The sequence below is a fragment of the Pan troglodytes genome, chromosome 16 (genome assembly GCF_028858775.2).
Source record: "Pan troglodytes isolate AG18354 chromosome 16, NHGRI_mPanTro3-v2.0_pri, whole genome shotgun sequence".
Lineage (NCBI taxonomy): Eukaryota > Metazoa > Chordata > Mammalia > Primates > Hominidae > Pan > Pan troglodytes.
The window spans coordinates 91,097,559-91,112,499 of record NC_072414.2 but is presented as its reverse complement, the minus strand read 5'-3'; the positions used below and the strand labels follow the sequence as shown (position 1 = coordinate 91,112,499).

Below are 14,941 nucleotides of genomic sequence, written 5' to 3'. Positions count from 1 at the left end.
TTTGGATCACTTGGGTTATAGTGTTAGTTGCTTTTAAATCTTTTCACAAAGGAACGCACCCTGGAAAGGAGCTCAACGTGCAGTAAGCATGATTGATGGCAGAGGCTTTCCAAGTCTAAGCAACCAACTTTTCTTCTTTTGCCATTTTTTTTTTTCAAAGTATTGTAGCAATGAACTTTTGTTTTTTAGATATCTGGCAAGTTTTCTACCATTTCCCTTTACACTTTTCCTAAAAAGGAGTATTTTCTGTATGTATTTGTCACTGAGAAGGACACATCGTTCAGAAAACAAAACCTTTTTTCTTTTAGAATAATTTTAACAGTCATTTTTATCCTAAGGTTTTGCCAAATTTTCAAAGCTTGTAAAAGTTTGTAAATAAAATTGAAAAGCCTTAGCTTCATTTGTAAAAAGATTTTACAATAGCTGATAGTTTATCTATAGTAAAAATATTTTTCTGAGAAATCTGTTTTATCTATTATATCACAATTTTATGTAAAAATCTAAATTTAAAATCTGTTATTATAAAGTTATTAATATATGTATATTTAATTATACTATAAAGTTACTTTACTAATAAAGTACTATATCCATTACAAAGTTACAATTAATAATAAAGTAACTTTAGGTCTATGAAAGTCATTGAGGGCCAGGCATGATGACTCACACCTTTAACCCAGCATTTAGGCAGGCCAAAGCACGAGGATCACTTGAGGCCAGGAGTTTGAGACCAGCCTGGGTGACATAGCAAGACCCCACCTCTACCAAAAAAAAAAAAAAAAAAAAATTAAAGAAAATTAGCCAGGCATGGTGGTACATGCCCATAGTCCCAACTACTCAGGAGGCTGAGGCAGGAGGATGACTTGAGCCCAGGAGGTCAAGGCTGCAGTGAGCTACGATTACTGCACTCCAGCCTGGGTGACAGAGTGAGATCCTGCCCCTAAAATAAAATAAAATATAAAGTGACTGAAAGAACACGTTCTGAATATGAGTTTAGGGCTCTGGTAGATATTTTTTTTTTTTGAGACAGAGTTTTGCTCTTGTTGCCCAGGCTGGAGTGCAATGGTGCAATCTTGGCTCACTGCAACCTCTGCCTCCCAGGTTCAGGCGATTCTCCTGCCTCAGCCTCCGGAATAGCTGGGATTACAGGCGCCCACCACCACACCCGGCTAATTATTTTTGTATCTGGCAGATAATTTATTCAGTGGTCATCTAGCAAGCTGAGGCAGACTGTTAGATTTTGTCCCTCTACCCATTAGTTGTCAAAATGGGTATTTCAAGTCTCAGCACTGTGTACCAAGATAATCACTAGCTACAATAACACACTCAATACTTCCTTCTCTCTCCTCCCTAATCCCTTCTTTGCAAGTACTACATGCAGTTTAAATATTAGACAATAAAATATTATAAGCTCCCTTTAAGTCTGGGTCCAGATTTTGTTTTCCTTCTTAGTGCCCACTTTCTCTAGCACATAGCATGGCATACTTTGCAGCAGTAAATACTATTTTGTTAAGCAGATGAAACAGCAAGTCCCCCCTCTAGTCATGCAGATAACCCCACAAAATAGAGAAAATCTATTTACGTATATTGCTGACTACACATATATAGCCTGGTGACACCAGAAGGATGCTCTGCCAGAGATTAATTTTTTAGATTCTTTTTTAGTGAGAGAAGTGCTAGCTAGTTATTTTACCAGACTGATGTGTAATCAGTGAAAAGCTGAGTCTCCCAGAAGAGTAAATCACCCAAAATTACCATGGTATTTGCCTAAGGAGGGTAACGTGGGGTGAAGAGCCTTGAATATCTGGGGACAGGAGGCACAATAACACACTTCGTGTTTTGAGGATTCAAAATGAGAGCTGCTTTGTTCTCCTTCTGAACTGATCACATAGTATGTAGGCACAATGGAAGTGATGAGGAAACCAGGGCTGACCCAGTGTTCCTGGGCCACCTGTCACTCCTAGAAACTGTAACACAGGGAATTCAAATATGGAGCACCTGTGCCCAGGCTTGTAACTACAAGGTGGGATCAGCACCTCTGAAAAATCACTGCAGCCTGTGCTGCAGAACAGCAGCCTATGCCAATACACTCTCAACAACAGGGTAGTAAGCAACAGCAGAAGCCCTAGAGGACCAGGCTCTGGCTGTTTTTATGTCCTCTGTAGGAAAAAGGCTGATCCACTCCTCTTCACCTCCACATGAGATCAATAAACACAGAGGTTTCACAACAATTCAGGTGGCAATGGGACAGACCTAAGAAAGGATACTAAATTTCATTCCAATAAACCTACAGAGGTTCAACTGGAGAAAAAGTAAATTTTAAGAAAAAAATGGTAATAAATTTGACTACACTTGAAGCCTGGGTTTTAGGAACAACACATGCTGGCTATATGTGGTACACATTTCTGTCTGTGCATACTTTCAGCCATTAAAACACAACAGATTCATGCTATTAACTTGGGCTAAAAATCCTTCCTTTTTTGGTATGCAAAACAACTTTTCAAGGATAAAAGTATTTTTTAAAAATAGGCTGATTTATATGCCAGATGTAAGCAACATCTTTTCTGACTGCTGGTTACTTTTTGTTGTTTCTTTGTTACTATAACCTTCTCTCATGGTAATTCAGTGTTTACAGCAACTCACAAAGGTGTCAGATTTCTCGACTATTAAAGATTGGCTGTTCTTTCTGTCTCCTCAAACATCCATTGGACTTTGTGATGTTTAGCGAGGTTTAATCAGAAAGGGGCCCTGTACTGATGGAAGCCTTTCCCCAACAATCCTTTATTTCTAGGTACACAGTAATTCTCTTCATAATAGATTACATAATTTTATACAATCAAATTACAAAATGTCATTGGGAGAAAATTAGTTTAAATATGTTCTATGACAAATAATGTTATAGTTTTGATGCCAGGTGTAGGGAAAAGCAATACGTAAATGTTTAAGTGGTACATGCTTCACAGCAGCAGCAGCAGCAACAGCAACAAAAACACATACATAAAAGAAGGCAGGGAAGCAATCGGATCAGAAATCAAAGGACATCTAATAGGACTTCCACTTCCAGACATGACAGGGTAACTCACACCAGACGTGCCTCCCGCCAAAACACAATGAACTACTCAAAAACATATGAAGCAATTGTTTTCAAGCAATGGACAGGCGACCCAGAACTACAATCCTTCAAATCTAGGGAACACAAGAGGCGAGCCCCATGTTGGACCTGAATTTCTGCCATGGGGCATATTTTGGGCCATGGCACAGGGAAATGGAACCTAAACAGAGCTCCAGTCCTGCAGAGCTGAAGAGGAATAGATCAGAGTTGGGGGCAAGTGAAGCACCTGAAAGATGCAGGACAGGGCACCAAAGATGAAAAGGCTGTGAGGAGGTCAAAAGGGTGCTATGATTTGAATGTTTGTGTCCCCACCTCTAAATTCATAGGTTGAAACCTAGTCACCAATGCAATGGTCTCAGGAGGTAGGGCCTTTGGGAGGTCCTAAGGGTGAAACTCTCATGAGTGGAATTAGTGCCCTTACAAAAGATGCCTCAGAGAGCTGCCTTGCTCCATTCCACCACATGAGAACACAGTGAAAAAGTGTCATCTATGAATCAGAAAATAAGCCCTCACCAGATCTGCTGGCACCTTGATCTTGGAACTCCCAGCCTGCAGAACTCAGCAATACATTTCTGTTGTTTATAAGCTACCCCATTTATGGTATTTGTTTACAGCAGCCTGAATGGATTAAGACAGAGGAGCATAAAAACTAACACACTGGAGAGCATAAAACAAACAGTAAGTAGAAGTCAGATCAACAGATATCTTCTAGTCTTGAGATAAGGGCAAGAAAAACATTACATTAAAAAAAAAGAAGAAGAACAAAGTTCACTGACCTGTAGAAGAATACCAAATTATCTAATGTGTGTAACCAGAGTTCCAGAAAGAGAGGAAATGTGGAACAGAAAAATATTTGAAGAAATAATAAAAGGAAACTTGCCAATTTGGGAATAAAGAAAACCCCAAGAAGGGTAAATATAAAAAGTCCTGTATCAAGACACATCATATACAAACTGCTAATACCAAAGATAAAGATAAAAGATTAAAGAGAGAAATCTTAACGCAGTCATAGAAAAAGATACAGGGTAACAATGATACAAATTATGGCTGACTTCTCATCAGAAACAATGGCGGCCAGGAAATAATGGAAGATCTTCCTTAAAGTGCTTAAAGAAAAAAGTCTTGTCAATCCAGAATTTTATTTCCAGAGAAAATATTCTTCAAAAGTGAAAATGAAATAACATTTTTGCATAAAGAAAAACTGAGATAGTTCACTGCCAGTAGAACTGCACTAAAACAAATACTAAAGGAAATACTTCAGGCTGAAGAGAAATGACAGATGGAAAGTAAATCTAGAGGAAAAAATGGCCAGGTGCAGTGGCTCACACCTGTAATCTCAGTGCTTTAGGAGGCCAGGAGATTGAGATCAGCTTGGGAAACACAGCAAGACTGTGTCGCTTACGAAAAGAAGAATAGAAAGCACAGGAAACGGTGAATATTCAGGTAAATATTTTTTAGGTTTTTTTTTTTTTTTTTTTTTTTTTTTGTGACAGAGTTTCGTTCTTGTTGCCCAGGCTGGAATGCAATGGCGTGATCTCGGCTCACCACAACCTCTGCCTCCTGTGTTCAAGCGATTCTCCTGCCTCAGCCTCCTGAGTAGCTGGGATTACAGGCATGCGCCACCACGCCTGGCTAATTTTGTATTTTTAGTAGAGACGGGGTTTCTCCATGTTAGTCAGGCTAGTCTTGAACTCCCAACCTCAGGTGATCCACCCACCTTGGCCTCCCAAAGTGCTGGGATTCCAGGCATAAGCCACCGCGCCCAACCTTAGTATTTTACAGACAACTGACTTGCAAAAATAATATTATCTAATGGAGTTTACAACATACATTGAAATAAAATATATGACACAGTAGCACAAAAGCAGGAGGGTAAAAGGAAGTATACTGTTGTAAAACATGCACAATAATATAAAAATGCATGTAATTTGTATGAAACGGCACAATATTCTAAATGTAGTAAGTTAAGGGAGGATATTGTGAACCCTAGAGAAAAGCCAACGGAGGAAATAAAGCAGAACACTAAAACATACTCAAGCAATCCAGAAACAGAAAGGAAGCAAAGAGGAACCAGAAACAAATGGTGGAAGTCAGTTGGGAAGAAGGAGGACTTAATTCCAATCTGAAAATAGAAACTCCAAAGAGATCATCACTCTCACCCTAACAACTAAAACAAGCTGAATAAAAACCCATCAGAGACTGAGGACATGGGGAAATGTAAATCAACTCCAAAGAGTGAGAAGCACATTTTCAAAGACAAGAGATCCTCGGCTGCTATCATCCCTCACTGAAATAGAGGTGGGAAAAGAAATCTGCCACAGACAAGGGTTAAAGAAAAATCAGTCTAACTTTGAAAGCTATATGTGGACATACCCGTGTAGAACCCAGAGGATTCGTAGGTATAGAAAGACTGTACGATTAATAAATCCCCCTGCTCAACCCAGACACACACACACTCCGTCCCACCAACCTTTACCAAAAACGAGGGCAAGAAAAGAGAGCAAGAGCTGAGATAATCTCCTCAATGTACACTAGGCTTCCAGCAAGGGAAAACCTGGAGGATAGGCAGTAACAGAAAAGCCAAGAGAAACTTCTCAGAGGCAAGACCCACCGTCACAGAGTACAGGGCAATGATAGTCAACCTTTACAGGCCAAGGATGGCGCAGCAGGACTCAAAGAGCTCTCGAGGCACAGAAAGTCAGAAGCCAAACTGGAGAGCAAAGAGAATTCCTCAGCAACTGAACCTGCTGGCAGCTGGTCTTTAAAGCATGGAGATATCTCCTATAATTCAAAAAGATTTGGAATAGCCCATAAATACATGAGAAGGTGCTAAATAACATCAGTCAAGAGAGATATGCAAATTAAATAAAATACAAAAAAATGCAATACTACTTCACACACACTATGATGGCTAAACAAACAGACAACACCAAATGTTGACAAGAATGTGGAGTAACTGCACCTCTCATATATTGCTGAGAGAACAGTGTAAAATGGCATAACCACTTTGAAAACTAACTGGCAAATTTTAAATATTGGATATAAAATTATAAAATTATATTCAAAGGCTTTTCAATGACAACAAAGAAACATGGTAAAATGTTAAGTCTTTTAAGAGAATATAACATGTGACAAGTCTCAGCATGGACTATGGAGAAGGGGTTTGTTAAGCAGATATCAACTGGTGCCTACTGTGGTCAAATGGGGATAACATCACAGCCCCTGACATTTCTTTCCCACCTTTAGAATACCCTCCCATAGTATGTCTCCAAACATAATCAAGCATTTAGGGGACGTGTGCTTAGCCCCTTACAGACTTAAATCATAACATCTGAAATCACCTCATGAGATGTATAAAGTGAATCAAATAATTCATAAGACCCAGTCAAGTGCTACTCACGGTGGCAAGAAATAACAAAGCCTATATACATGGCTCAATCAAAAGTTCCTATCCAAAATGTATAACTATTAAGGTATAGAATTTTACTCAAAACAAGCAAAACCAAACACAAATAGAAACAAACCTAGGAAAATAAAATCACAAGTATATGCCTCGAATTTCTTGTGTAACAGGTGAGATATAAATAAATTATATGAAAGTAGTCACAAAACATATACCCTTCACTGGTTATTAAGAAGCAGTCAATGATATTAGAAGTACATCCTTAACCTCTAAGAATATATAATGGAAGGCAATGACTATATTCTACCACATCATGTTTTTATATTACAGGAAAACACAGAATAATACAACACCCAGAACAATGGTTTATCACAGAATTGTTTTTTGTGGGGGTTTGGGGACAGAGTCTCACTCCATTGTCCAGGCTGGAGTGCAATACTGCAATCAGAGTTCACTGCAGCCCTTGATATCCTGGGCTCAAGAGATTCTCCCGCCCCAGCCTCCCAAGCAGCTAGGACTAAGGTGTGTGTCACTATGCACGGCTAATTTTTTTTTTTTAATTGTTGGATTTTAGTAGAGACAAAGCCTCACTATGTTGCCCTGGCTGGTCTCGAACTCCTGGCTTCAAGCGATCCTGATCCTCTTGCCTCAGCTTCCCAAAGTGGTGGGATTACAGATGTGAACCACCATGCCTGGCAGAATTGTATTTTTTGTATATTCTTTAAATGTATGTAAAAAAAAGTTCATAAATACAGCATTATATTCATGAATTTTGGTTGTATATCTTATGTAAGTTTCATAGAGGAAAATGTTAGGAAAATGTAAAGTATTATCTTTACTGATACATTTTCTAGGCAATCTTCAAAAGAGTATCTCATTTTCTGGGTATCTGAATGTACAAACTTGATGAAAGCTAGAATGATGAAACATCATTGGCCTGATGATATACAATAAAGGAAAGACCATATTCCTGTATTGTGTCAAAAATTTTTATATTAACTGTAGTTAGAAAAAATAAGACATTCATTATACGAGAATAAAAAAATATTTTTTAAAACACAGTCACTGCTGACTGGTGCCATTTTTTTCTTTTCTTTTTTTTTTTTTTTTGAGGCGGGGTCTCACTCTGTCACCCAGGCTGGAGTGCAGTGGTGCAATCTCGGCTCACTGCAACCTCCGCCTCCCAGGTTCAAGCAGTTCTCCTGTTTCAGCCTCCCAAGTAGCTGAAACTATAGGCACAATGCCACCACACCCGGCTAATTTTTGTATTTTTAGCAGAGATGGGGTTTCACCATGTTAGCCAGGCTGGTCTCGAACTCCTGACCTCAGGTGATCCACCCACCTCGGCCTCCCAAAGTGCTGGGATTACAGGTGTGATCCACTGCGCCCAGCCTGACTGGTGCCATTTTTATACACAGTATTGAATCTATATATTAAGGCCAGAACATAAAGTCTAAAAATTAATCTATTAGTATGTTTTAATTTAGACATTTCTGTACTTGAAAAAACAAAGAAATATCATAGACTTTTTCATTCACGGGTTTAACATGCATAATTTTTAACATTCTCTTGTAACCCTGAAGTTCTACGACAGGTAGTAATTTGTAATTTTATTTGAGTCACATATTTCACTTAGATACACTAAAAGGCTGGTTGGTGTTCTCGAGTTGGTTTCACTCAAGAGTAAAAATAATCTCAGACAAATTAACATCTGTATCTTTCTCTGCTCATTCTTGAATACACAGTAACTTTCCTATAATACCTGAAGCATAAGTTTTTTATTTTTTAATTATCTATCTTTTTTTAATATAGGAAACCATATATGACAGTGGAATTTGCTAACATGTGGATTCACAAAGCAAGGTCTCTGGATGCTCCTCTCAAGAAATCAAAGGGTTTAATGGTGGCTCTCAATAAAATGCAAGATTTTAGTACTGCCTATCTATAAGGCACATTCATGATTTATTTACATGTTCATCAGGCAGAACTGAAAATCTTAAGGCTCAAATTTAAATTGTTCTACTAAATTTTAGTATGATTCCTTTTAAAATCAAAGTTAACATACTAGGTCAGGCATGGTGGCTCACACCTATAATCCCAACACTTTGGGAGGCTGAGGCAGGTGGATCACTTGACATCAGGAGTTTGAGACCAGCCTAGCCAACATGGCAAAACCCTGTCTCTACTAAAAATACAAAAATTAGCCAGGCATGGCATCACGCGCCTGTAGTCCCAGCTACTTGGGAGGCTGAGGCATGGGAATCACTTGAACCCGGGAGGCGGAGGCTGCAGTGAGCCGAGATCATGCCACTGCACTAGAGCCTGGGCAACAGAGTGAGACTCTGTTAAAAACAGAAAAAAAAAGTCAACCAGGCACGGTGGCTCATGCCTGTAATCCCAGAACTTTGGGAGGCCAAGGCAGGTGGATCACAAGGTCAGGAGATTGAAACCACCCTGGGCAACATGGTGAAACCCCATCTCTACTAAAAACACAAAAATTAGCTGGGTGTGGTGGCACATGCCTGTAATCCCAGCTACTCAGGAGGCTGAGGCAGGAGAATCGCTTGAACCTGGGAGGCAGAGATTGCAGTGAGCTGAGATTGTGCCACTGCACTCCAGCCTGACGACAGAGCAAGACTCCAACTCAAAAAAAAAAAAAAAAAAAAAGTTAGTGTACATTAGTTACCTCACTGGAGAGTAAGAGAGAAAACATTGTATGCATTTGACTTTTGGATAGTAAAATGATTATATCACGCAAAGTTCACCTAAATTCTCTTATGTGAAATTCAGGACTGAAGTAACTCTTTGTACAAATATTTTGCCAGAGCAGTGATTCAAAGGGATATTGGTTGCAAAGCACAATTGTAGTAATTGTAGCTATATCTAAAATATAAATTCTACCTTCTTACATTTGCATCACAAAAAAGACTCTTAGTAATATTTCACCCACATTCTTTAGTTTCATCTTCAAACAAATGGACAAATACTTATAAATACATCTACAGCTCATTGCCTAGACATAGAGTGAGAAATATGAATACAGATTTGTAATAGACAAGAAACTATAGTGTGCTAGAGACTATGATTACCTGGAGGTAGGAATTGCAGTTGGTTATTAGCTAATCGAAGATGACGTAAAGCTCTCAGACGACCAATTTCTGGGCAAACAATTTCTAAGGCATTGTCACTAAGATCCAGACACTGGAGTTTTACAAGAGACCCAATGGCTTCAAAGAGAAAAGGAGAAGGCAAAATGAATTTGACTCAAGTATTACATCAAATCTTTAATGCAAGTATTCCAAGTTAAAATATTTTACTACTTGATTTCCTTGTCTCAGTTGCTCACAAAATAGTAAAAACACAGATCAAACTAAGTTCATGAAAGTGATAAATACTTCCAGCTCAAGATAAAATATAACTTAAAATACAGCACAAATAAAAACATTAAGACTAAAATAAATCAAGAAATGATACACAGGGCTTTTTTTTATCTGACCAGAATTCTTAACTAGATTTATTAAATTTAGAACTTATTATCTACCTAATAGCAATTTATCCAACAATAGTTTACCTAACCATTATAACCATTTTAGACTTATTTAATTATAGTTCTTAACTGGACTTATTAGAAGAAAAAAGTTTTGAAGCTAAAAAATTAAAGGTGTCTTAAAAATAAAATTTGATCTATTTATAAAGCAAAGCTTAAATTATATTATCTTCTAACTAAAATTTTTAAGTTAAACATACCTTCCGGAACCACAACTATGTTATTTGAGTGCAGGTATCTAGGAAGGAAAAAGAAAAAAAACAGCCATTATCATTAAGTGCTTTTGCCAGATAATCAGTTTATAAAATGCTCACTTAGAAATTTATCAAATATAAATAGGCCACAACTTTCACACCCTACTCTAATGCATCAACATACAATAATGGTTATCACAGCTAACTAATAATACTTTGAGAAAAATATTTTGTACCAGAATTGCAAATATTAAATCTATTTACTGATTTAGTTGTTATTTTAAAATAAAAGCATACATAATGGATAAACTATAAGGTCTTTTTAACTTCATAACACAAATTACTAGTTTTTCCAGTTCATTTTATTCAGGCTTTAAAAAATATACTTACTGTGTGAAGAAAAATCAACACCTATTGTGTAAAGGAAGATGAACTTCTCGTTTCTAAAAAATAACTTCACAAAATAAAGGTATTTCTAGCTAGCATGCATACGGACAACCAACAACAGATTAAATACTCATCATTTACAGTGTCTGTAGAAATACTCAACTGTCGAGGTACAGAATTTATTTCATGGCAAAAGAAATTTTGTAACAAGAAATCAAATGCTTCTCTTAAAAAATTTTCTTTTTCACAGAGGCTGAGAAGTCTAGGCAAGCCTAAGTAACAATTTTCCCACTACAGTGTCTTTAGCACACTCTGGTGGAGACTTCCTGCAATCAGTAACCAACTATTCAGAGCAAAACAAGTGAATGCTGGAGATCACACAACAATAATTTAAGAAAATAAATTTATATCATTGATTTAGAGACAAGAGAACAAGATTTTAGTAAACTTTATTTTCAAGCCTATGGTTTTATTTATTGTACTTTAAAAATAAATCTTTATGGCCGGGCACGGTGGCTCACGCCTGTAATCCCAGCACTTTGGGAGGCAAGGAAGGCGGATTGCCTGACCTCAGGAGTTCGCGACCAGCCTGAGCAACAAGGTGAAACCCCATCTCTACTAAAATACAAAAAAATTAGCCAGGCGTGGTGGCGTGCATCTGTAGTCCCAGCTACTTGGGAGACTGAGGCAGGAGAACTGCTTGAACCTGGGAGGCGGAGGTTGCAGTGAGCCGCGATTGTGTCACTGCACTCCAGCCTGGGCAACAGAGTGAGACTCCGTCTCAAAAACAAAAACAAACAAACAAACAAACAAAAAATTTATAAAGTACTTTTAAATAGAATTTAGAAGTTTTCTTCTGCATTCTTAAAGTCTAATATTGAATATTAAAATGTCAATAAACACAAAATAAGACAGAAAATTGATAATTTTATGAAGATTATTTTATGTTGAATTAAATCAAGTTTGTAGAAGGTTAACTAACCTGCTGGGTATAACACAATTTAAATAAGCCCACCATTTACTCTATGATACATTTCATTCCTTGCTTTCTGTATATGAAATCAATAGTCTTTAAACATTAATTTTAGGAAGGAATACCTAAATCAAAATAGAGAACCGATTAAAAAAATTTTTTTCAACAAAATACTTGCCTCAATTCAAGTTCCACCTATAAAAAAGACATTAAAATGTCCAAATCAAAATATGAACTGAAGTACCCACTATTATGATTAGAATTTTTCAAACAGACTTTAAAATATTGTCTACATATAATCAAGATGCTGTATGAAATAGTACACGGTGGCTGCCCATGGATGCCGCTGAGGAAGTATCGTTAAAGTCTCTCCTCCCCCTGCCATCAAGTCTAAGTCAGTCTCCTAAAGAGCCCGAACAGCTGAGGAAGCTCTTCATTGGAGGCCTGAGCTTTGAAACAACCGATGAGAGCCTGAGGAGTCACTCTGAGCAATGGGGAACGCTCATGGACTGTGTGGTCACGGGAGATCCCAACAGCAAGCACGCCAGGGGCTTTGGGTTTGTCACTATACCACTGCGGAGGAGGTGGATGCAGCCATGAATGCAAAGCCACACAAGGTGGACGGAAGAGTTGTGGGACTAAAGACAGCTGTCTCAAGAGAAGATTCTCAAAGACCAGGTGCCTACTTAACTGTGAAAAAGATATTTGTTGATGACATTAAAGAAGACACTGAAGAACATTACCTAAGATTATTTTGAACAGTATGGAAAAATTGAAGTGATTGAAATCATGACTGACTGAGGCAGTGACAAGAAAAGGGGCTTTGATTTTGTAACCTTTGATGACCATGACTCCGTGGATAAGACTGTCACTCAGAAATACCATAATGTGAATGGCCACAACTGTGAAGTCAGGAAAGCCCCATCAAAGCCAAGAGATGGCTAGTGCTTCATCCAGCCAAAGAGGCTGAAGTGATTCTGGAAATTTTGGTGGTGGTCGTGGAGGTGGTTTTGATGGGAATGACAACTTTGGTCGTGGAGGAAACTTCAGCAGTCATGGTGGGTTTGGCGGCAGCCATGGTGATGGTAGATATGGTGGCAGTGGGGATGGCTACAATGGATTTGGTAATGATGGAAGCAATTCTGGAAGTGGTGGAAGCTACAATGATTTTGACAATTACAATAGTCAGTCTTCAAATTTTGAACCCACGAAGGGAGGACAATGGTGGCAGAAGGTCTGGCTCCTATGGGGGTGGAGTCCAATACTTGGCCAAACCATGAAACCAAAGTGGCTATGCCAGTTCCAGTAGCAGCAGCAGCTATGGCAGTGTCAGAAGATTTTAATTACTGCCAGGAAACAAAGCTTAGCAGGAAAGGAGAGCAAGAGAAGTGACAGGGAAGCTACAGGTTACAACAGCTTTGTGAACTCAGCCAAGCACAGTGGTGGCAGGGCCTACCTGCTACAAAGAAGACATGGTTTAGATAAATACTCATGTATATGGGCAAAAAACTCGAGGACTGTATTTGTGAATAACTGTATAACAGGTTATTTTAGTTTCTGTTCTGTGGAAAGTGGAAAGCAGTCCAACAAAGGGTTTTAATGTAGTTTTTTTTTTTTTTGCACTCATGCTGTTGATTGCTAAATATAGTAGTGTGATCATGACGCTGAATAAATGTATCTTTAAAAAAAGATAACAGAGTGTTGCCAATCCTGACTGCACATTAGAATCACCAGGGGTCTTATTGGTACCGAAAACCATCCTGCAGCAAGTGAAACACCATCTCAACTCAAATAATCCTGATGTACAACCGATTAAGAACCATTACTGGTAAAGTGGATCAGAGTGCGGGCTCTGAAGCCACACTACCTGCACCTTAATAGCCATGTGACTATGGAGAAATTACTGAACTGCTCTCTCTCCTAATCTGTGATGTTGCAGGGACTAAATGAATTAATAAATGTAAAGCTCTTAGAACAGTGCTTGGCTCCTGGTAAGAGTTAAATGAATGCTCTTATTATTGTTATTATAGTTATTATGAGTCATTTGTAATCACAGGCTTAGGACTTTCAAATTTAAGTCACTTCCTTTTACTTAATTTTGGTAATTTCAGAGTAGTTGAAATGTTGATGTTTCAATGTTCTTATTAAAATAAAATGTTCCTCTTCTACTCAAATAATGCAGGAACTCTCATTCATTGTTGGTGGGGAATGTCACTTTGGGGTATACTCATTTTGGAAAATGGCTTGGCAGTTTTTTTTAAATGTTAAATATGATGTTTACTTAATAGGAATATTCCAGAGTCAGTTTCTTAGTTTTGACAAATGTACCATGGAATTCCTTTTTTTTTTTTTTTGAGACAGAGTCTCCCTCTGTCATCCAGGCTAGAGTGCAGTGGCTCGATCTCTGCTCACTGCAACCTCTGCCTCCTGGGTACAAGCGATTCTCCTGCCTCAGCCTCCTGAGTAGCTGGGATTACAGGTGCGCACCGCCACACCCGGCTAATTTTTTTTTGTATTTTCAGTAGAGATGGGGTTTCAGCATGTTGGTCCAGCTGGTCTCAAACTCCTGACCTCGTGATCCACCCACCTCGGCCTCCCAAAGTGCTGGGATTACAGGCATGAGCCACCATGCCTGGCCTGTACCATGGAATTCTAAGATGTTAACAACAGGACAAACTGGGTAAGGGGTACACCAGTATGACCCATACTATGTTTATAACTTTTCTAAAAATATAAAATTGTTCCCAAATAAAAAAAGTTATTAAAAAATAATTTTTAGTTTGGGTGTGGTGGCTCACGCCTGTAATCCCAGCACTTTGGGAGGCCGAAGTGGGTGGATCACCTGAGGTGAGGAGTTTGAGACCAACCTGACCAACATGGAGAAACCCCGTCTCTACTAAAACTACAAAAATTAGCTGGGCATGGTGGCACATGCCTGTAATCCCGGCTACCCGGGAGGCTGAGGCAGAAGAATCTCTTGAACCCAGGAGGCGGAGGTTGCAGTGCGCTGAGATGGTGCCACTGACTCCAGCCTGAGCGACAAGAGCGAAATTCCACCTCAAAAAAAAAAAAATTTTAATTAAAGAAACAGGACTTCTACTTTCAGTCAGGATGAATAACAGCAATGGAGTAAATGGGATTTGCCCAACTGTTCTAAACAACAAGAAAAACAGATGAAATACAGTCACGTGCCACTTAATGACTGGGATATGTTCTAAGAAATGTGTCGTTAGGTGATTTCCTTGTTGTGCAAACATCATAGGGTGTTCTTACACAAACCTAGATGGTATAGCCTACCACACACCTAGGTTACAAGGTGTAGTTGCTC

General features: G+C 38.6%; 1 protein-coding gene across 19 annotated transcripts in view; it reads right to left on the bottom strand.

Annotated features, from left to right (window-relative positions):
* LRRC28 (leucine rich repeat containing 28) overlaps positions 1-14,941 on the bottom strand; it is a 136,688-nt gene that overhangs the window by 90,033 nt on the left and 31,714 nt on the right. For 18 of the 19 annotated variants that reach the window (XR_010151816.1, XM_063795435.1, XM_063795438.1 and 15 more), the window contains 2 exons: positions 10,260-10,297; positions 9,602-9,739 (listed from right to left, as the gene is read on the bottom strand). Coding sequence is in view for 9 of the 19 variants with exons in the window: in XM_063795435.1 (XP_063651505.1) it covers positions 9,602-9,739; positions 10,260-10,297 (176 nt within the window). In the remaining 10 variants the exon portion in view is untranslated. Of the gene's footprint in view, positions 1-9,601; positions 9,740-10,259; positions 10,298-10,643; positions 11,809-14,941 lie in introns of all 19 variants that reach the window. The other variant, XM_063795443.1, reaches the window with a different exon arrangement.